Genomic DNA, 18,823 nt, shown 5'->3' with positions numbered 1-18,823 from the left:
ACACAGTAACATATTTTGAGACATTATTTCAATTATTTCAAAATTAAATGTTTACTTTTTAAAGATGTATATATAATATATAAGAAAATATTTTCACAGAAAATGTTTTATTTTCTGAACAATTTGTGTTCTCATTTTTATTAAATTAATGTTTAAGTTTGAAACATATACTTGTAATTCAATGAGTTTAAGGTGGTATATATTTCCGAATATTAGCTTGAGTAATTCTTGTTTATATTATCCAAATTTTTCAGTGTAGGTAATAAAGCAAACAGGCAGCTCGTTTTGTAATAAACTGCAAGCGAGCCGGAAGGAATTGCCGGAAAATCTGGAAAAGGGCAAAGACGACGAGGACACCTGGTGGCTTCTTGTCCTGTCAATCCGTCCGTGAAAGGCACTGCAAATATGCCTCGGGGTATGGAGCAGTATCTAATCACAGGCCCAGGCTCACAGTCACTCAATCACACACTCTCCTCCGCAGTCACATACAAAATTTAATGCCTTTGAGGGGTGGCGGCCATAAAGCGCTCATAAGTAGGCTTCACACTCCCTTTTCCCGACTTTTCTGGTCCTCCGAGTGTCGCATAAAATTCAATTGCAGGCCATAAAAACTGCGCGTGATCTACATACACAATATAATTTAAAGCTGTAACTAATAAAATTGCCAGCGATAAGCGAGAAGCTTTGATTTTTATGTTTTGTGCGAGCGACAACAATTTGCCAGCAAAAGGGAATTTATTAGCTCTGAGGCTAAAATCTTATTTTAAATGTTTAGCGCCGCCGTTTTTATGGCATCATTTTGGCCGTTTGTAGTTTGTCCTTCGGCGAAAATTTGCATAAAAATTGCCAGATAAGAAGAAGGGGGAAAGTGTCGAGTGCTCTATCTCCTCTCTCATCACGCTGCTTATGAATATTTCTGTCAAGTGTCAAAGGCTATTAGACCCCAAAAAAAAAAACGGTTTGAATAAATTAGCCGCCTGGCAGGGAGGCTGTCTTGGTCATTGTCAGAACAGTCTGATTGTCCTTTTATTAAGTGACGATGTGGGGCTGATTTACTCAAAAGGGGGATGCTAACTACCACTTTATATAAACTTAACAAAATTATAAACTCAACTTACTAAACTTTTCTTGTCTTTTTCTCGTTTCAGGATAAATCTGGTCGCTTCTAATCTAACATACATACAATACATATACATAGATACATAATTACAAATATATAGTTATGCATTACACATAGTAACGAAGCATACAAATAATACCAATTAATCACCAATAATTAGATGCTACAATTAGTAAAATTCTCTGTGGCAGTGCAAAAACAACTTTGTCCGCTAGCAAAGGGAAATTTGAATTGAATTGAAAACACGGTTTAGTTATTAGGTTCAACTTTGTAAATATTAATTTTAATAACCTTGACGTAAAGAGACCCACAAATAAATAATACTACTGATAATAAACAACAAACAAGCGTAAAACGTAAACTAAATTTTCGATAACTAAATGGAAAAATATTCGTTAAAAAGCTATCAATGAAAAAAAAAACAGAAAATGGCAACAGAAGCCGAAAACAAAAGGAATTAGCACAATTATGTAATAATTTATGCTTAATTAATGTATTTAATTGAAAATCTAATTGTAATTGTATATTTTTTCTATAAACAGCAAAGAAAACCCTTAAAGAAGAATAAAACTTGTGTAAAAATTATAATTAAGATTCGCAATGATATACGTAATTAATTCTCCGATTAGTTAGCACACATCAAATCAGCTCGGCTTATAGAAACCCTTTGTTACATAGCTATGCCAACACCCATATGTAGATCGTTAAAACAAATTGAATGTAATACATTAACTTTCAAATATTAGTAAATGTAAATGTTGATAGGCGAAATAGAGATACAAAATTATAACAGAATATCCACAAAACTCAAACCCAAGCAGAACTAGAAGCATACAAACTAAGCAAATACATGCGCATCATTGTGTACTATTATGGGCTAAATGTTAATTATTAACTAGATTGTACAATTCAAATGTAGTTCATACTATTTAAAATGCAAAAACGGAGTGAAGATGAATAAACTGATGATTCAATATAAGAAACAAAAGCTGGTTGTTATTAATAATGCGAATTTCTGGCTGAATACTTAACAGACTTTGCAAGGGAATAAAAAAGGGATTACAAGATCAAAATTGAACTCCTGTTTACGAAGCAGGATGAATAGGTTTATGCCGAGTAAACGACAACTCAAACGAACAATAAAAATCGACCATGGCGAACCCATGAATGTCGTTCATAATAATGACCATGATCCTCCATCGAATGATGGGTCCATGAAAACTGAGTCAGATACAGATTTGTTGCAAAGTATACAATTGAAAGCCTTTGGGAGGGATAGTGAACTGAACGTAAATCTTCCCTTTGTTCCACATTTTATTTTATTTATTTTAAGTGCACAAAGTTCGAAAACTAAGGTCACTGCTTATACCGCAAGCAGTTCACTGCTTTTGACATATTCGACATTACATTACATGTAGTATACATGTTGGTGTTGTCGACTACACCATAAATGTTATGAATAGCCGCCATCTAGCGGCAGTTCAGATAGTTATTACATTCGGGTATACGGCACTGAAAACATTAATTTTTTCTTAAATGAACGTAAACAAAATGTGTTTAGATTTTACAACTGAAATTCTTTAGATAAAATTTAAAAACATAAACAAGTGAATATAATTGTATGCAACATAATATTTTTGTAAACCATATTTGATATTTAAAATCAATTAAAAGAAGTAAAGTATATTTATACATAAATTCTTAGACTTAAAAGATGAAGTCTTCCTTTAAATAAGCTAAACAGTTGTCGCTTCCGAGTTGAACAACAAGTTATCATCACTTCCCCAATATTTGCCACTTCCAGCTCATTCCGTATGCGAAGTGATGTGTCAACAAAAACTTAAAGCGCAGTTAGGATTTCCTTAAAAACGAACATTTGCCGCTTTCCTCGCGATCTCAGCAAAGAGCAGCAGCTGATTGAACGTTGACCGCTTGAGCACTGGAGCACCTACTCCACAAAAGGCCGGAAACTTTCAATTCTGCAGCATTGTTTGAAGTCTTTCAAGCCAGACAAACCGGCCGGGGCAGATTTCTATATCTATTTGGGCGCAGCTTTCGGTTTCGATATCTGTCAGTTGCATTTCAAGCTTCGAACGCTGCAGTTGCGGTCTAACACACCTATCCAAAATCAACAAACAACAAGTAATATTGTATTTCAAACTTAATATTATTCTGAAATGTGCGTGGAATTTCTAATTTACACAGTGACAAAAAAACAGTCATAAACGATCTTTATTTACAGTCCAAAGTTACATTTGCAAAAGGTTCACAAAATTTTCCTATAAACATTCACTTAAAATATAGATTTTACAATTTAAAAACTTTCGTATTTGCATTAAATTTCTTGCTTACATAAAAAAGTCGTCAAATAAATATAAACATTATTTTTTGTGTAGTCACGTTTCCGTAAAATACTTGATTTCAGTTTCGATTCGTTACGTTTTTTTTTTGTTCTCAGTTTCGTTGGGAGCTCGACTTTCTAAATGCTAATAGGAATGAACTTAAAAATGGGCGCGTCACACGCTACAAGTCATCAACTTCCTGGAAAATCTGAACAAAGGGGAACGCGTAGTTAATTCTTAAACAGTTCAACTAAATTGAAGCGATCGCGTACAAGCTGTAGTAAGGTGCCATGCATATCAAATGAGACGACCTTTTTGCTATGATATCACAATATTTGCGTGTGATAGCAAATCTCAGACAGAAATCATAGCTCGCTGTTTTTTTATGGCTATGGATTTGTTTATATGTATGTTTATACGATTGCAATTTGCATTTTTAGTACTTTTATTTGATTAGGCCACACAAAAATGATTTGCAAAACTTTTTATCGGCTCTAGACTTTGTAGATACTTGTTCATTTTGTGTTTGGCAGGCAGTGGGATCGCACCTTTGTTGGCCTTTAGCAAAAATTGGTAAATCTAAGGTCAAAACTGTGTGAAAACTGTGTGTTTACTCTGCTTAAACTTAAAGTTGCAAGTACTTTTTCTGGGAATATATAAAAAACCGCGAAAAAGCATATATTGTGAAAGATTATGATCCATGAATCGAAATTCCAATCCAATTTTCCTAGCAATGCAGACTCTTTTAAGAAAAAATGTTTTGATTACTGAGTAGGTTTATTACTTTTCTCAAGAAAGACTTTGATATAAACAAAAACATTGACATATATTTAGTAATGGATATGGCCTGTGATAATTGTCTGCAATTCATTCTTGATGTAATTAAACGCTTGGCATGCCGGGCAGGCGAAGAAAATGGACAGCATTCAATTAAGCCCGTGATTCAGCAGTCGCCGGCGATCTTTTATATATATAACGAACAGGCGATGCGATCGGGGGCTCAGTTGTTGATCGTCGACTGTAGCTTGAAGTACTAGCTCCCGAGAGCTCCGCGTGAAAACCTGGAACCCAACCACTTCAATTGACAACAATTGCCAGGAAAATTGGTAAATTACCGGATAACTAGATTTATTTTACCAGTGCGATCGACTCTAAAATGGGAGCATATATGCATCCAAGTTTAAGTGACTTTTTAAATATTGAGTTAGTTGGCAGCCAACTGAAGGACTAGTATTTAAAATTAAAGTTGCCTTGTGGTTTTAGTTGTAACTGACCACTTATCCTCTCAGATTGTTGTGTGATTTTCGTGAGTCGAATTTAAGTCAAGGTCGATCTTTCGTTGTAAGCTCCGACTGGTCCAAGTGCAACCGGTTTTTGGCCATAACTCGGGCCTGTTATCAAACGGGCCAAAGCTCTCTCAGCCAAGTCTGGGCCGGGTCCAAATTAGTTGACCAGCAATTAGCGACCTCTCGTTAAACGTGTCTTACTTCTCTTACAATTAGCCGAATCGACAGAATGAAGCTGAGCTCGGGACTGTTTTTGATCTGCGCCGCTTTGCTTGGCAGCACGTCGGCCACGGATGTTAGTCCCTGCCCAAATTGTAAGTATCAATCAAGAGATAAAAATAGTAATAGTAATAAAACCAAAAACCAATCAAAGTGTTGATGAACTGCAAAAAAACAGGTTACTCTAAACCTCTTTAAAAAACTACCTAATCGCGTTTGATTAACTTGAATAAAAAAGTATCTACCTAACAGTTAACAGTTTTTAAAAGAATATATGTATTGAAGATATTTTAAAAACAGAAGCCATTCTTTCACCTTTTTGACATCAATATTAAATATAAATATTTTACTATTCCGTGTCTTTAGTAATAATTAATATATATGTTATCTTATATGTTATATAACTAAATTATTAAGTAGATATTTTTAATTTTCTGAAAACAAGTTATGCCACACATAAATAAAAAAATCACTCATACGCAGAGTTGCATTTAAAACTTACGCAGAGTTGCATTTAAAACTTATTTTGAAGCAGATTATAAAATACGGCATAAAATATGAACGTATTACTATTGTTTTATTATTATTATGTTATTAATTTAATTTTATTTTTATTGTGTTACTGTAATATTTTGTTATTATTATTTTTAGTAGGAGCTTTAAATGATTTTCCTTTACTAATAACTTTTATTATTTCCTACCCGATCTGCAGCCAAATCCAAGGCGCTGGGAGCCGGCGAGGTGTCCATCTCGAATTGCCCGAAGAGCAAGTGCATCCTGAAACGCAACACGGAGGCCAGCATCCAGATGAAGCTCCGGCCGGAGCGTGACTTCCAGGAGCTGACCTCCGACATCCAGGGTATTATCCTGGACGTGCCGCTGCCCTTCCCAGGATACTATGGCACCAGTGCGTGTCCGCACATCTACGATGAGGCCGGCGAGAAGAAGGTGGGGTGCCCCCTGAAGGCTGGCCAGGTGTACACCTACAAGAACAGCTTCAAGATCCTGCCCGTCTACCCAACCGTCAGCTTGGAGATCCACTGGGGACTGGGCGACAAGCACGGTGATGTGGCCTGCTTCCAAATACCTGCCAAAATCAAGGCCTAGACCCAGAAACACAGACGATTGCACTCAATGTTAGCTTTTATTAGTGGTAAATCTTAAGATCGTAATCTGCATATGCTTAGTTAGGGATTAAGTACGGTTAAGTGAACGAAAACGAAGCAGGCCATTATTGCGGCATCCAGCCAGTGACGCAAAATGGCCAAAGGATTCCACTGATCGACTCAGTAAATCTAATAATAAAAAACCACAACGAGTTCTACATTTTTGGTAGTGCCTGCTCCGATCTTTTTTCTGCCTTGTTTAATTTTTTTAAATGGTTTTTTAATTGATGCCCGGCATGCAATGATCGCGTGTGATAAATATCTTTCAATTTCGCTTTTCTCTCTGTTGATGTTTTTTCTTGCTTAGCTAGCGTGTTATCTGCATAATTTCAATTTGGCATTCTTAATTGGAAAGTTCACTTTGTGAGATCGTAGGTCGGCACCTGGTCCACTTCGTTTTCGGCGTCAATTTGGGCCTGCAGCGCCTGTTGCAATTTCCGCCAACTTTCAGCGGCGGCATCGTACTGCCCGCCCCTGCCACGCCCCTGTTGCAGCTGATCCTGCAACTGCCGAAATTGGTAGCGATGCTGCCGCATCAGCTGCGTCCACTTCAGGAAATTCCGGTTGCGATCCTCCGACTCTCGACGGCCTGAAAGGACAGGCACAGCCACGGGCAAGTTGCTAGCACTATTCGCATTGGTATTGCTGTTGCCGTCGTCATCGTTGTCATCCTGACCATTCTGATTGTTGTACAGTTCCTCCGCCAAGGTATCAATCGCATATGAGTTGGGTGCAGGATGCTAAGGAAAGTAGTTTAAAATAATTTTAATTATGTTTGTTTTATTAATATGATTTTATTTATGTCTAATTTTAGTAAAAACATTTTAAATAATAAATTCCAGTTAACCACATTTTTTAATCGCATTAAAGTGATACAATTTAGATTTACCTTCTATTACAGAATTTATTTTATTCGAAACCGAAAGTTTCAGTCTTCTTAATTAAATTATTTAAAGAAAAATAACTTTAAAATATAAAGAGTAAGACCTTTGTTAGCAAGTCCCTATTCATTATATTATATTAAAGGCATCTGTGAAGTCCTGTTTCGCCTTACCTGTTTGGCATCTATTACCGCCTTGCCACTGGATCTTTTGCCATGAGCTGTGGAATACATAAACATAACTCGTGAGCAAGTTGTGATGAACTACTCCTTTCCGAGCTTAACCAGCGAGCACTTACCTCCCCAACACGAATGTCCGTATTCCAGGCAGGAACCTGAAAGTATGCAACATTTTTTTCAATTTAGAATAAATCATCATCAGTGGGCACAGCACTAAGACTTTGTGCGCGTAAATTTGCTAGAAAATGAGCCAGGAGCAAGGAGCAAGGAGCCACCCGGCGAGCCTAGGTTAAGGCTTTAAAACTTTCTCTTTTACGGTTTTCTAGTGGGAGGTATCCTTTCTTGTATCCTTTCCCCTGCAGCCCATTGATGCTGCTACTTTGGATGCTACTTTCCCTTTAAGAGTCACATGTTTATTGTGTGCTTGGCTGCTAATGTCGCGACTTATGATAAATGTGGCCATTACAGAGCTCATATGCCAAGCCAGAGCGCGTTGGGTAATGCACTCCAAGGAGGAGCAATCAAAGTCCTGCATCCCAGTGCGTGGAAAATTTTAACTGTACTGAGCGAAAATAAGTCATTGAATCTCACATCCTTTTAAATTATCAAATAACGTTTCGACTGAGAAATCTCTTTATGAACTCAAATTATATTCTACTGTAAAATTATTGCATACCGATTTTAAACAAAGTATATTATTACCTAAGAAAATAGTATTATTTATTCGACAAGTTGGTATCATAAACTTAAATCATTGCAACAAGAAAAGTAATCCTACGATAACAAAAATATATTTTAGTTTTAAATATTTATAGCTTTTTTACTCTTAAAAACGGCCATATCCTTTTATTTTTTTAATTTCCTTAAATACTTTTAAATTATTGAAAATTTTAAGACCTAAAAGATCATCTCCCCTTTACTTGTACATTTCTGTATGACTTCGGGATCGCTGTGTTGGTGTACATACATTTCAGATTCCAGCTACTTATTTTTCTCAGCTTAGTAAGGTAGCTGCCCGTCAACCTGCAGGTCCAACCTGTGGCTCTTTATAACGCTTACACAACGTCCTTGATGCCAGTCGTGCATTGTGTGCCAAAAAAAGAACTTGGAAGTGGTGGCGACGCAGAACTAATCACACAAATGGACGGCAACGCATCACAGTGAAAGGAAGAGGACTCAGCTGGGACAGGACAGGACGGGACGGGACAGGACGACCGGAAAGGGATGTGAATACGCTTTGCGCAACTGTCAGTCGGAGGCAGATCTGCAACAAAGAGCAGGAGTTACGGCAAATAGCAACAAGTTCCATGACGCAGATGGGCCAGATGTTTTTGGGGGAGGGGATGGCTGGGGCTGGCGTTTGCATAAGCCAAGATAAATATATATTATACACGCCTGGCCAGACGATTCCATCATGACTGGCGCGGCTGTTGCTACCCTGGCCATATATCAAACCCGTAATCATTTGTCAATTACTTAAACCGTGGATTAATTGTTGCCGGGCGGCCACGAATCCCATACATTGGTGCATATGAAGCCCACAGTTGTTGACAGGCATGGCGGCCATCAGAGATAGCGATTCCCAACATCGAAGCCTTTTGGGGTCGCCGCATCGAAGGGCCGTCATTAAACTAAACACCCCATTTAACGGCCCTCTTCTGCGGCATCCCACACCCCATTACCCAGTCGGCAGCAGAGATACCCAATTAACTTGACCAGCGCATTTTAATAGCCGTATCCTTGATCTTGGCCAGCGTTGGCGTCTCCACTTTTGAATAATGTCTTTTTTTAATAGCGTAAAAGTGCGACGCAATTCGTTTGAAAACCCCATTTACTGATGTCAGGGAATGTCAGAGTTTTGTTTAATTTTGATTCGGGGAATTCTAGCAGAATTGAGTAAACTATTAGAAGTGTCATTAAAAATGTTATTAAATGTTTTTATTAAGTTACAGTCAGATTTCAATTGTGATTAATAAACTGCGGAGTCAGTGCAATTTGACCGCAAACAATGCATAACTCAGTTTAGCTCAGTTTCATTTTTAATTCAAATATTTAAGAAATAAAAAAGTCATTGCTGAACCATACTACAACCTTACCAAAATTTAAGTGAAGTATAAATCTCTGTATATAAAATCATGGGAAATTCTTAAGAGATGATGATCATGATTGTTTTTATGTTGAAGAACATTCTCCGTTTTCTTTTTAATTTTTATTGTCGGAAGTTCAAGAATTCAAGAATTTTAGTTGGTATTATAATTCAGTCTCTTTATAAACTAAATAAAAGTACCTATTCTGGATTTTGACTTAGATCTTAATTTTTGTTTTTTCTTTTAAGCCAGATATTTTGTTTAGATAAACTCACTAAAATCTAAAAGTTTGACCTGAACCTAAGCCAATCCTCATTTATCCAAAAAACGAATCCATATCTGTAACGCGGTTCTTTTGGTCATGGCCAATCTCTGCAGGAATCCGGGAGGGAGGGATGGTATCTAAGTAGAGGGGAACCGCCCACAATTGCAATTCCTGCAGGCGGCACAGCTTGACCGGTTCACACGTTCGGCTTGCGTTCTTATTTTGCCGTTCATTCTGACGCGCTTTCCGCGCCTCCGTGGCTTTCCAAATTACGTGAATTTCCATTACCACTGTGATGCACAGAAAATAATCAATGGCACAATGGTTTTTGAAACAGAATAAATGAAATTTCTATGTATTAATTTTTCATTTGCATTTTTGTAACTGGTTTTCTACCATCATATCTATAAAACATATATTTTAGCCTTACTTATTATCCCATTGATTAAAGAGAACTACCTATAACAATTAGGTTTCAAAATTAAATGAAAGAATATATATTCGAAACCTAATTTAACTTGAGCTAGAACATCTAAACACTTCCTATGTATCAAATTAAGATAATATACGTTTTTGATTTAAATTTAAAAATTCAATAAAATGTTTTATATTACAAAGTTTTACTATTGCTTAATGGCTAACCATAAAATAATTTCTTTCTGTGTGATTGTTGTTTGGCACGCAGTTTGGATTAATTTACGATGGCAATCGAAAGCGTTAAAAGCGTGCAGGAGGGGTGGGTCCGAAGGGCGATTCTCTGATCTATCCGACCCGCTGCGTAAAACCGACCCCACCATTCCCACCCATTTTCCACTTGTTAACCTGCATTCGCGGTGAGTAAGGTAAAAATACGTAGAAAAACCCCAAAAAGGGAAGCCGCCGAACAAGCGAGCAAACAAAGGCGTATCAACAGGAAAATGTGCATAAAACTCTAACTGATAAAGCGGATTAGGAGCGCAAATGGGAAAAGCGGATGGGTAGATCGGGAAATGGGAGCTGGAGTTTTCCCAGCTAACCATGATATTGGTAACACTTATTACCAGTTAGTTAATCAGCCAGTAGTTTGGTGTTTTTATGGCCTAGATAGCCCATTAAGTTCTTGGAAATATGACGAAGCAAATCATTCAATTTCATCACTTAGCCCAAAAGTATGTTGCAAAGTGATTCGATTCGGTTTACGTGGATTAATTTGAATAACGGTTTTTAGTTGCGTTACTCAATTTAAATTTTTAATTATCAAATACATTTTATTTTTAAATATTTTTATTTTGTAACCGTTTTTATATCAGTTTGGTTATTTGAAATGAGATTGAAAAATCATGTCCAAGATTAACAATTTTACTTACTTGTAATTAAGTAAATTAAAGTACAGTGCTTTGTTTAAATATAATGACTATAAAATTTGGAATGACTGGATACAATTGATTGTACTTACATTGAAAATCGGAAGAAAAATATAAGACACTACTATATTAGAAATTTTAAATAGATTCCTTTGTCTATTAAAGAGCTAATTCTAAAACACTTTAAAAACGATTTAATTTTTGGAAACCTTCAATTAAAAATGGCTCTTCGCTTTCTTATGAAACTAGTTGTAAAAGAACGGAGATAAAAAATTTGATTGATAATTTGTTATTTTATAGGAGCCATTTTAATAATATTTTTGAACATATCTAGTTCTTAACGACGTTGTGAAGCTCACTGGCCTTTTCTTACTTCACAGGCGATATTTAAACAAATGTTTTTTTTATTAATAATTTTTACCTGTCACGAGGGCAAAGAGCGCCAGCAACACCACCATAGTCCAACTGCACTTGCTGTACCACATTTTCAATAGAATTTATTTAGGAATCTGCACGCAAATTTTTCGACGTCAGTTTTAATTTGCTTATGTTGCGAATAGTTTTGAAAACTTTTAGCCAACTTTTAGCACAGAACACTTTCCACACAATACCAATACCACTCTTGCCACTTGTTGATCAGAGTCAGGTGCCAACGCTTTTCGAATTGCCAACAAACTGCGGTCGGCTAACGGCTTTTATAGCTTAGAACATAACGCCGCAAAGATAACGGAACAGCCAATACGAACGGTACTGCCGAGTGAGAAGCCTCCTGCACGAAGAAATCCGAGCGGAACCGAAGCGATCCATCTGCCAATGAGCAGTTAGACGGAGGCTCCCACGCAACAGGCTGCCGAGTGGGTTTTGGGTGGTGGGAGGTGTTTGGGGGGTGGATTAAAGTACAGTGGGTGGTAAATAGTAGGTCATTGTGTGGGTGACAGGTGCGTAGTACCGGGGTTTCAAAGGAAAACGCTCTACTTTAAGTTTACAATCAGTTGGACACTTTTTATTGGACTTGCATTAGCATACTTTTTTGGGCAAAAGTCTTTAGAGGCATCTTCATTCTAACCGACCCCCTTTGCCACACCTCTGAACCAATAACAATATCCAAACTATGAAGCATGAGCAACTCAATGCAGTTGGCAACCCACGAAAGCTAAGTTAATTTTGTGGGAACAGCGGGCTTAACTGTTAAATACAGAGAAACTTTCTAAGAAAAAAATTGGATTAAGATTAATGACTGAAATTCTCTTAAATTATTTCATATCAAAATGGAACGGTGATTGTGGCAATAATAAACACAGCCAAAAGAATAACCGATGTGTGCAGCTGAGGATCTATCAAATCAATTTCAGGTTAATTCGGTAAAAAACAATTTTTGACCGATTTTTGCATGTTTTATAAGGGACAAAAATAAAATGTAGCTGAGAATACAAATCGATTGGAAATTTTGCAACGAATTCAACGAGGTACGATTTTCCAAGATCTGACCATTATTTCCTAGGGTTTTGATCAAAAAACCGAAAATTGAGGTGTGCTTTTCCAGATTTTTTTTTGTCACAGCCAAAAGAATGTGTTGGTTAGCTGAGGACCCAAAAAAAAGTCAATTTAATTCACAACGCACCTGAACAATGTTTTATTGGACTGCCCTTACACGAAATAGTGTGTGTTAAGATACAATGGGAGCAAGCGCGACATATTACATTTTGCCAGCGGATAATGAGTGGTGTAAAGTGTTTGCTGGCAAGCTACCAAATAGAACATTTCATCGTAATCATTTAGTTTCGAACGCAATCCGGAAGCAAATTACAGAAGTCTGCGCCGGGATAAGTGGTGCAAGTGGCGGTGGCGAGTGTGGACGAGGTTTTTAACAGCATTATTGTGTTAGTTTGGTTTGGATTGTGTTAAAGGTTCTTGTCTGCAAGGTTACTCCAGTTTGGCCAGGATATCGCTCTCGCGGAACAGCACATACTCGCGCTTGTCGTCCATGTCAACCTTGGTGCCTCCGTACTTGGGCAGCAGCACGCGATCGCCTTCCTTGACGCCAACGGAGAGGTGTCCCGCTCCAGCCGGATTGCGGGCTCCTGGTCCGACGGCCACCACCACGCCCTGCATCTCCTTGGGCACCGACTCCTCCGGCAGCAGGATGCCTCCAGCAGTGGTCGTCTTCACCTCGAAGCGCTGGATCAGGATGCGATCCAGCATGGGAATCACCTTCTTAATAACGTTGGACATCGTCCAAATGTTCGTCTCGACTAAACAGGGAGATTTTTTTGAAGAATTTAGGAACTGTTGTACTATTCTCACAATTATTTACCTTTTTTCAGATTTTTTTCACTTTATTTAATATTGTTTCATTTATTTTTTTTTTATTTTTTAGCCGGACGATGTGTGTCTTTTGCTTCCCAGCTGTAGACTGAGGATAATAGGGTCGGGTCAAACCTAATACGACTAACAGAAAAAGTCAAGGCTATAGTGATACGACTTCTAAATTGAATATTTAAAAGCCAACTACGATCAACAACAAATCGGTTATTTATTAATTGTAGGAAACGTAATTACTAAAGTAAAAGTTAAATAAAGTTATAATTATTTTGAATTTACAATTGGTAAATTTAAAGATATTAGCAAAAATTTGATTTACGTTTTACGCATACAAAATGTTTAGTGATGGGCAAGAGAAAATACGTATAATCAGTGTTGGTTAAACTTTATATTGTACTCTCATTGTTCTAAAGAATGTTAACCATCAAATTTTGATGTATAAAAATAAAGTGATTCTAAACACATAAACTTTTTAAAGCTGTCGACAACGTTGCGTATGCGTATTGTTCTCGTCTAGCCAGCTTTAATTAACTTCAGCACGTGACTCACGAGTCGTGCAAGTCAAATTTAATTGTTCTAATTGAGAACAAAGTGAAAACCGCTAAATCAAAGCCAAAGCAGTAACAGACTTAATAAAAAGTTGGTTTATACGGCAAAAACAAGGTCCACTCAAGTGACGTTTTGCGCGACTGCTTTCTCTTATTAATTTCCCACACTGCAGTCAGCGCCACCTGTTGGCAGCTTGGCCCACTAAGAAGTGGGGCTGGGGTGGGTGTATGCCTGTCTAACGCTGTGACTGTGTGTGTGTGTGGGGCTTCCTTCCTTGTGCGTACGTGCCTGTCTCTTGGTGTGTGTGAGTGGGTGTTTGTCTAAACTTTTGACGCGTTAAATGCTGTTTTGTGTGGCTTTACTTTTTTCATCTCATTGTTTTAATATACCCTATATATTCACCAAATTGGGGTATATTCCATTTAAAAAGGATGTTTTGTTTAAAGATATTGCCTTGTACATATGTACATCAAAATATACTAAAGTTTGATGTTATAGAAATCCAATATGCTCGCATAACGTATATTTTAAAGTTATATTTTCATTTTGATACACAGTTTAAATAGATTAAATTTAAAATTAATTTAAAAATCGTTTTAGTTTGAAGCCAGTTATTGCACAACTAAATAAAATTAAAGACTATTTATATTCTTAAAAGAAAAAGATTTAAAACGAATAAGTATTTTCATATTCAAATAAATGCTACTCAAATCATTTATTAATAACACTTTAAAACGTGGAAAAAGTTTTGAATAAAATCCCTTTTTTTTCATTAAATCGACTACAAGGTAACTTAAAGTTGAGAAAGTCAAAATTAGCTCACACATCTGATTTTTTCACCTCGCCTTCCTGCTGTTTCGCTCGCCCGATTTGCTCGTAAATCACAAACTTCATAATTTCTACGTCACTTTGCGGACGTGTGTGTATGTGCTGGGCTTTGGCTGCTCTTGCCGCTTGTTTTTAGCCAATTCTTTTTTTTGGCTTTACGTGACGCAGAACAAATCGCTTTTGTTTTAGCCATCTGACTTGTTTGCTCCTTTATGGCCCGCTGCGCTTTGGACTTTGAAGCATTGTCGTCGTATTAATGCGGGTTCTGCTTTCCTTGGCCAACACTCCTTGCAGTTTTTGTGAATTCGGAAAGGACTTCCATTTGGCTGATTGCATTTTCATAACAATTTGGAGGATTACTAATGCGCCATGTTGCCCCTGCATTGGCATGACCTTGAACCAGTCGCAACCTCATTAGAATTTCATTTGTTGTCAACAAGGCGCAGACGACAGGGCGGCAATCGATAAGAACCAAAATGTATTTCATGGCGAAATTACAATATCATCAGAGTGAATCCTTAGAAATATACGGAAAATAAGCGGGAGCGGAATATGCTAAGCTTTATTTGCAGCCATGGGAATAATTTTAATACAGAAATTTTATCCTTTCAGGTATCCCTAGGATATATACACAATATACATATAAATATCTGGTTAGTAAACGAACTTGGTCCGCCATTTGAATTGAGTTGGATACTGAATATAGTTATTTATAAACTCTTATCTTAATAGGGTTAACAGTTGCTTAAATATACAATTTTTTATATGAGATAAGTGAATATGTATTAAGGATCTACACGTATTGGAAGCTGCTTAGTATAAGGCTTATTATTTATCATCTGTGTTTCACTTTGGTATGTTTGTAAAACATTTGGTTATTTATTATAGTTTTAAATTTGGGATAAAATTTATTGTTTTATTTAAATAACAACATTTTTGCTTAATATTTGTTAATATTTAGGAACGCGGTCCATTAAGTCATAGAATTTATTTATTGATTCTTTTTGAATAACATTCTTATATATATCTGGTGGGTGTTCACTAAGTGAGTGATTTATATGAGCAGTAAATATTATTAAGCTATAAACCTCACAGGCTTATTTAAGAGTAAGTCCCCCTGAGCTCTGACCATAGTTTAAAGAGCACCAGTTTATTGAATAGTATGAGTTAAAAGGTCAGACTATTCTTAAACTAAATAATTCTAAATACTTGAAAGACTAGTTCGGGCGTTTTCCCAGCCCGATTCAGCTTCGATTTCCGGCGCTGCATGAATGAAAAACTTAATCTGGAGGAGAGAGCGCGCTTGTGATTAACTTCTAATTGCCAAATGCAAATGAATGCAAAAGCAGTTTTAACCTAACGCTTTGGTAGCAGTAGCAATAGCGGTAGATACCCAACGACGGCAAATAACTGGCTTAGACAGAATTCATGGCATTGATCATGGCGTACTGCGAGGCGACTGGCGGCTTGTTGAGGGGATTCTGGGTGGGGTGCACAGATAGAGGGTGGGTTAGTATCGGCTCTCCCACTGATTATAGGGGCACTCGAATTCATTACCGACTGTTTCGCCTGCTCCGCCGACTCAATGGAGACGCGCTGCGTCTGACTGGAATTGGTTAGTGCCCGTCTCAATCGCCGCGATTCGATGTTATTGCGCGAGTTCAGCGAACCCTTCAACACCTTCTTGCCAAAGAGCACGGCCTGAAAAAAAAGAGGTTAGTACTTCGCTAATTTATGAAACAAATTTTAAGAAGAGCCAACTTGCATCAAAAAATTAGCAATATATTTTATACTATTAGAAATTGTTTTGAAAAATGTTAAGCAGTTCAAGTAAATAAAAAATTACTAGTTATAATTTTATTAAAATAAAAATACCTAACTCACTGAATTAAAGTTATTGTAATTTTGTGTTATTTTTATAACAAAGTAAAACACTTAAATACTCGTAACGTCTTTAAAAATAATAAAAGTTTATTTTATATTCGATTTTTGGTTCGATTTTTCATGGCTTACTCGAAATTTAATCTGTTATGCAATTTAGTTCATTGCTAAAATCATGGCCTTCTTAAAAAATCTTAAAATTTGTTTTATCCATTTTTTGTAAATGACTCACCTTGAAGGCCTCTCGGAACTTGTGGCTCATGATGTTGTACAGCAGCGGGTTGATGCAGGTGGACAGGTAGTAGAGGATCCCGGAGATGTAGGTCATCACCGTGTAGACGACCACAATGGATTGGGGGATGTAGATGGCAATTAGGCGCTGGGCGTGGAAGGGGGCCCAGCACAAGAAGAAGCACACCACCACGGCCACTGAGTGGGGCGGAATCCAGTGGCAGGGGGATGGAATGGATCGAAATGGAATTGGAAATGGAAATGGGGAAGACAAAGCGGGAGACACAGATAAAGAGTCAACGATTATATTTTTGGGTAATCACAATTGTCATCGTAAATGGGGAGAGCCAAAATGACAAACGCAATAAATTGGCCTCAGACGGGTTGATTACCCCTGCTTAGGGCATATGGGCAAACAGTTGGCATACACTCGGGAAAAAATAAATTTAAAATTTAAAAGCATTGAACGTTTAATCTTATTCTTGAGTTTATGTTTTAAACTTTTGGTTTTTTATAAATATCATGATATGGTACTTTAAAAATCTCAAGATTGTAAATTTATATATATTTTGATTCTTCCGTAAATAGAAATTTGAATCAACCACCTGAAATCCAAGGAAGTTGGCCTAATTCAAAATTTATTATCAATTCTAAGTAAGTTGGTTTAATATGAATTATATTTATGGAAGAAACACACATTCTAAGATAATATTTTCATTTAGGTAACTTTTTATTTGAATATGGAAATTACTTTGTAAATCTTTATCTAAGAATTGCAGTCGTTTTTCTCAGTGTATCCTATCTATTTACGTGGCGTTTGCTTAATTACCTAGCATCCTGAGTACTCGCCGGGTGCCATAGTGATTGAGCCGACCCCTCACAGAGCTGAGTTGAGCCCCCGAGCCGCCCAGTGCACCCGCTCCTCCTCCTCCTCCCGTTCCATTGAGATTGACAGCGGTACTGTACCCCGCATATCGGTACAGGATCGTTTCGCTGGGCACGCTCTTCAGCTGCTGCCTCCTCGCGGCCGAGGCAGGACCCTCTACCAAGGTCGACCGGTACAGGTGCACACCGATCAGCAGATACAACACCAGGATGATGGACATCGGGGCCAGAAAGAATATGAAAGTGGACAGCTCGAACGAGTGCTCCACAATAACACGCACTATGTCGCACCGCTCGACTCCCAATGTATGCCGAATTCCGAATTGGGCTGCCAGCGGAATGGCCGTGACCACGGCCGTAATCCAAATCAGCACAATAATCCGGATGGCGCGACTGAGTTTGCTCATGGCCTGGCCCAAAAAGGGATGGCAAATGGCTATGTAACGCTCCACCGTAAAGGCCGTAATCGTGAGCACCGTGGCATTCGCTGATGTCTCCGCCAGCATACCCCGTCCAATGCAGACGTACTCCCCGAAAACATAGGGGTACTTGGACCAGATGTAGGCCACCTCCTGCGGCACTCCCGACAGCAGTAGTAGGAAATCCGAAATGGCCAGTGAGAAAAGGTAGTAATTCGTGGCCGTATGCATCGACCGGTTCTTTTTGATCACAATGCAGGTGCTGATGTTGCCCACCACTCCGGTGACGAAGATCAGGGAGTAGATGACCGTAACGGGTATCACAATCGCCAGCGGATCGCGCGGCGGTCCAAGAGCGTGGCTCGCATTGCCAGCGGACATGGCGCCGGCTGATTGGAATTTTTCCCCTTTTGTTTTCACAAAATTTCCACTAGCAGCGCTAAATTCCACTGCCGTTTAACTGCGGCTGCGACTCGATGTCCCCTCAACTATGCTAATTATAATAATTTATTGGAGGCGACAGGGCGGAGGGACAGGTCTGGATTCGCGCTTCTCGATTCAAGACTCGAGATTCTCAATTCTCGATTGTCGACTCTATATATTCTATATGGTCGACTGGCACGCAAACGCACCAAATTACCGACGAGGTCGAGATCCGTAAATCCGACTCTGGCCACTTCTGGGGGCTCGACTTTGTAACTTTGTAACTTATCGAATTTGATTTTGATTCCGATGCCGATTCCCGAGAGCAGCTGCAACCGCACTCCAGCGCGCTCCGAACTTATCTGATAAGCCGCGGCGACAGTTCATTCAGATTTGT

The 18,823-nt window shown here is 38.1% G+C and overlaps 5 protein-coding genes across 7 annotated transcripts in view; 2 read left to right on the top strand and 3 right to left on the bottom strand.

The window, feature by feature from the left end:
* The window catches only part of LOC108038337 (forkhead box protein O), a 33,996-nt gene extending 31,888 nt beyond the window's left edge, over positions 1 to 2,108 (top strand). The window contains 1 exon segment of the mRNA XM_044458757.1: positions 1,149 to 2,108. The gene's annotated coding sequence lies outside the window, so the exon portion shown is untranslated.
* A 1,034-nt stretch (positions 2,109 to 3,142) lies between these two features.
* LOC108053307 (ecdysteroid-regulated 16 kDa protein) lies at positions 3,143 to 6,315 on the top strand. 3 transcript variants are annotated; one of them, XM_044458672.1, is made up of 3 exons: positions 3,143 to 3,262; positions 4,965 to 5,062; positions 5,680 to 6,315. In XM_044458672.1, exons 2-3 carry the CDS (start codon positions 4,978 to 4,980, stop codon positions 6,072 to 6,074), a joined length of 480 nt encoding a protein of 159 aa, XP_044314607.1. In that variant the 5' UTR covers positions 3,143 to 3,262; positions 4,965 to 4,977; the 3' UTR covers positions 6,075 to 6,315. The 3 variants fall into 3 exon arrangements, with proteins under 3 accessions (XP_044314607.1, XP_044314608.1, XP_044314606.1); XM_044458673.1 differs by lacking the exon at positions 3,143 to 3,262 and adding an exon at positions 3,281 to 3,299; XM_044458671.1 differs by lacking the exon at positions 3,143 to 3,262 and adding an exon at positions 4,445 to 4,568.
* A 113-nt stretch (positions 6,316 to 6,428) lies between these two features.
* Positions 6,429 to 11,529, bottom strand: LOC108045746 (neuropeptide CCHamide-1). Its single transcript, XM_044458670.1, has 4 exons — positions 11,310 to 11,529; positions 7,313 to 7,348; positions 7,188 to 7,234; positions 6,429 to 6,873 (listed from the first exon to the last, which is right to left on the bottom strand). Exons 1-4 carry the CDS (start codon positions 11,371 to 11,373, stop codon positions 6,490 to 6,492), a joined length of 531 nt encoding a protein of 176 aa, XP_044314605.1. The 5' UTR covers positions 11,374 to 11,529; the 3' UTR covers positions 6,429 to 6,489.
* A 963-nt stretch (positions 11,530 to 12,492) lies between these two features.
* Positions 12,493 to 13,335, bottom strand: LOC108045745 (10 kDa heat shock protein, mitochondrial). The gene is made up of 2 exons (XM_017125152.2): positions 13,203 to 13,335; positions 12,493 to 13,140 (listed from the first exon to the last, which is right to left on the bottom strand). Exon 2 carries the CDS (start codon positions 13,118 to 13,120, stop codon positions 12,812 to 12,814), a length of 309 nt encoding a protein of 102 aa, XP_016980641.1. The 5' UTR covers positions 13,121 to 13,140; positions 13,203 to 13,335; the 3' UTR covers positions 12,493 to 12,811.
* Positions 13,336 to 15,123: 1,788 nt separating this feature from the next.
* Positions 15,124 to 18,756, bottom strand: LOC108045744 (pyrokinin-1 receptor). Its single transcript, XM_017125151.2, has 4 exons — positions 17,529 to 18,756; positions 16,701 to 16,897; positions 16,145 to 16,288; positions 15,124 to 16,068 (listed from the first exon to the last, which is right to left on the bottom strand). Exons 1-4 carry the CDS (start codon positions 18,382 to 18,384, stop codon positions 16,003 to 16,005), a joined length of 1,263 nt encoding a protein of 420 aa, XP_016980640.1. The 5' UTR covers positions 18,385 to 18,756; the 3' UTR covers positions 15,124 to 16,002.
* Between the last annotated feature and the right edge of the window lie 67 nt (positions 18,757 to 18,823).

This window comes from Drosophila rhopaloa, unplaced genomic scaffold (assembly GCF_018152115.1).
Source record: "Drosophila rhopaloa isolate 14029-0021.01 unplaced genomic scaffold, ASM1815211v1 contig_167, whole genome shotgun sequence".
NCBI lineage: Eukaryota > Metazoa > Arthropoda > Insecta > Diptera > Drosophilidae > Drosophila > Drosophila rhopaloa.
The sequence above is the reverse complement of the archived record's forward strand: the minus strand, read 5'-3'. Positions and strand labels throughout refer to the sequence as shown.

Bases quoted from the DNA above. Each gene is read 5' to 3' on its own strand.
- LOC108045744 (XM_017125151.2), bottom strand. From the start codon at position 18,384: ATGTCCGCTGGCAATGCGAGCCACGCTCTTGGACCGCCGCGCGATCCG. The intron at 16,898-17,528 runs GTAATTAAGCAA...CGCCCCACTCAG, and splicing joins GCGAGTACTCAGGATGCTAG to TGGCCGTGGTGGTGTGCTTC. The intron at 16,069-16,144 runs GTAATGAATTCG...CACCCCACCCAG, and splicing joins CGGAGCAGGCGAAACAGTCG to AATCCCCTCAACAAGCCGCC.
- LOC108045746 (XM_044458670.1), bottom strand. From the start codon at position 11,373: ATGTGGTACAGCAAGTGCAGTTGGACTATGGTGGTGTTGCTGGCGCTC. The intron at 7,349-11,309 runs GTAAAAATTATT...GCATACTTTCAG, and splicing joins GCTCTTTGCCCTCGTGACAG to GTTCCTGCCTGGAATACGGA. The intron at 7,235-7,312 runs GTAAGTGCTCGC...TGTATTCCACAG, and splicing joins CGGACATTCGTGTTGGGGAG to CTCATGGCAAAAGATCCAGT.
- LOC108053307 (XM_044458672.1), top strand. From the start codon at position 4,978: ATGAAGCTGAGCTCGGGACTGTTTTTGATCTGCGCCGCTTTGCTTGGC. The intron at 5,063-5,679 runs GTAAGTATCAAT...CCCGATCTGCAG, and splicing joins TGTTAGTCCCTGCCCAAATT to CCAAATCCAAGGCGCTGGGA.
- LOC108045745 (XM_017125152.2), bottom strand. From the start codon at position 13,120: ATGTCCAACGTTATTAAGAAGGTGATTCCCATGCTGGATCGCATCCTG.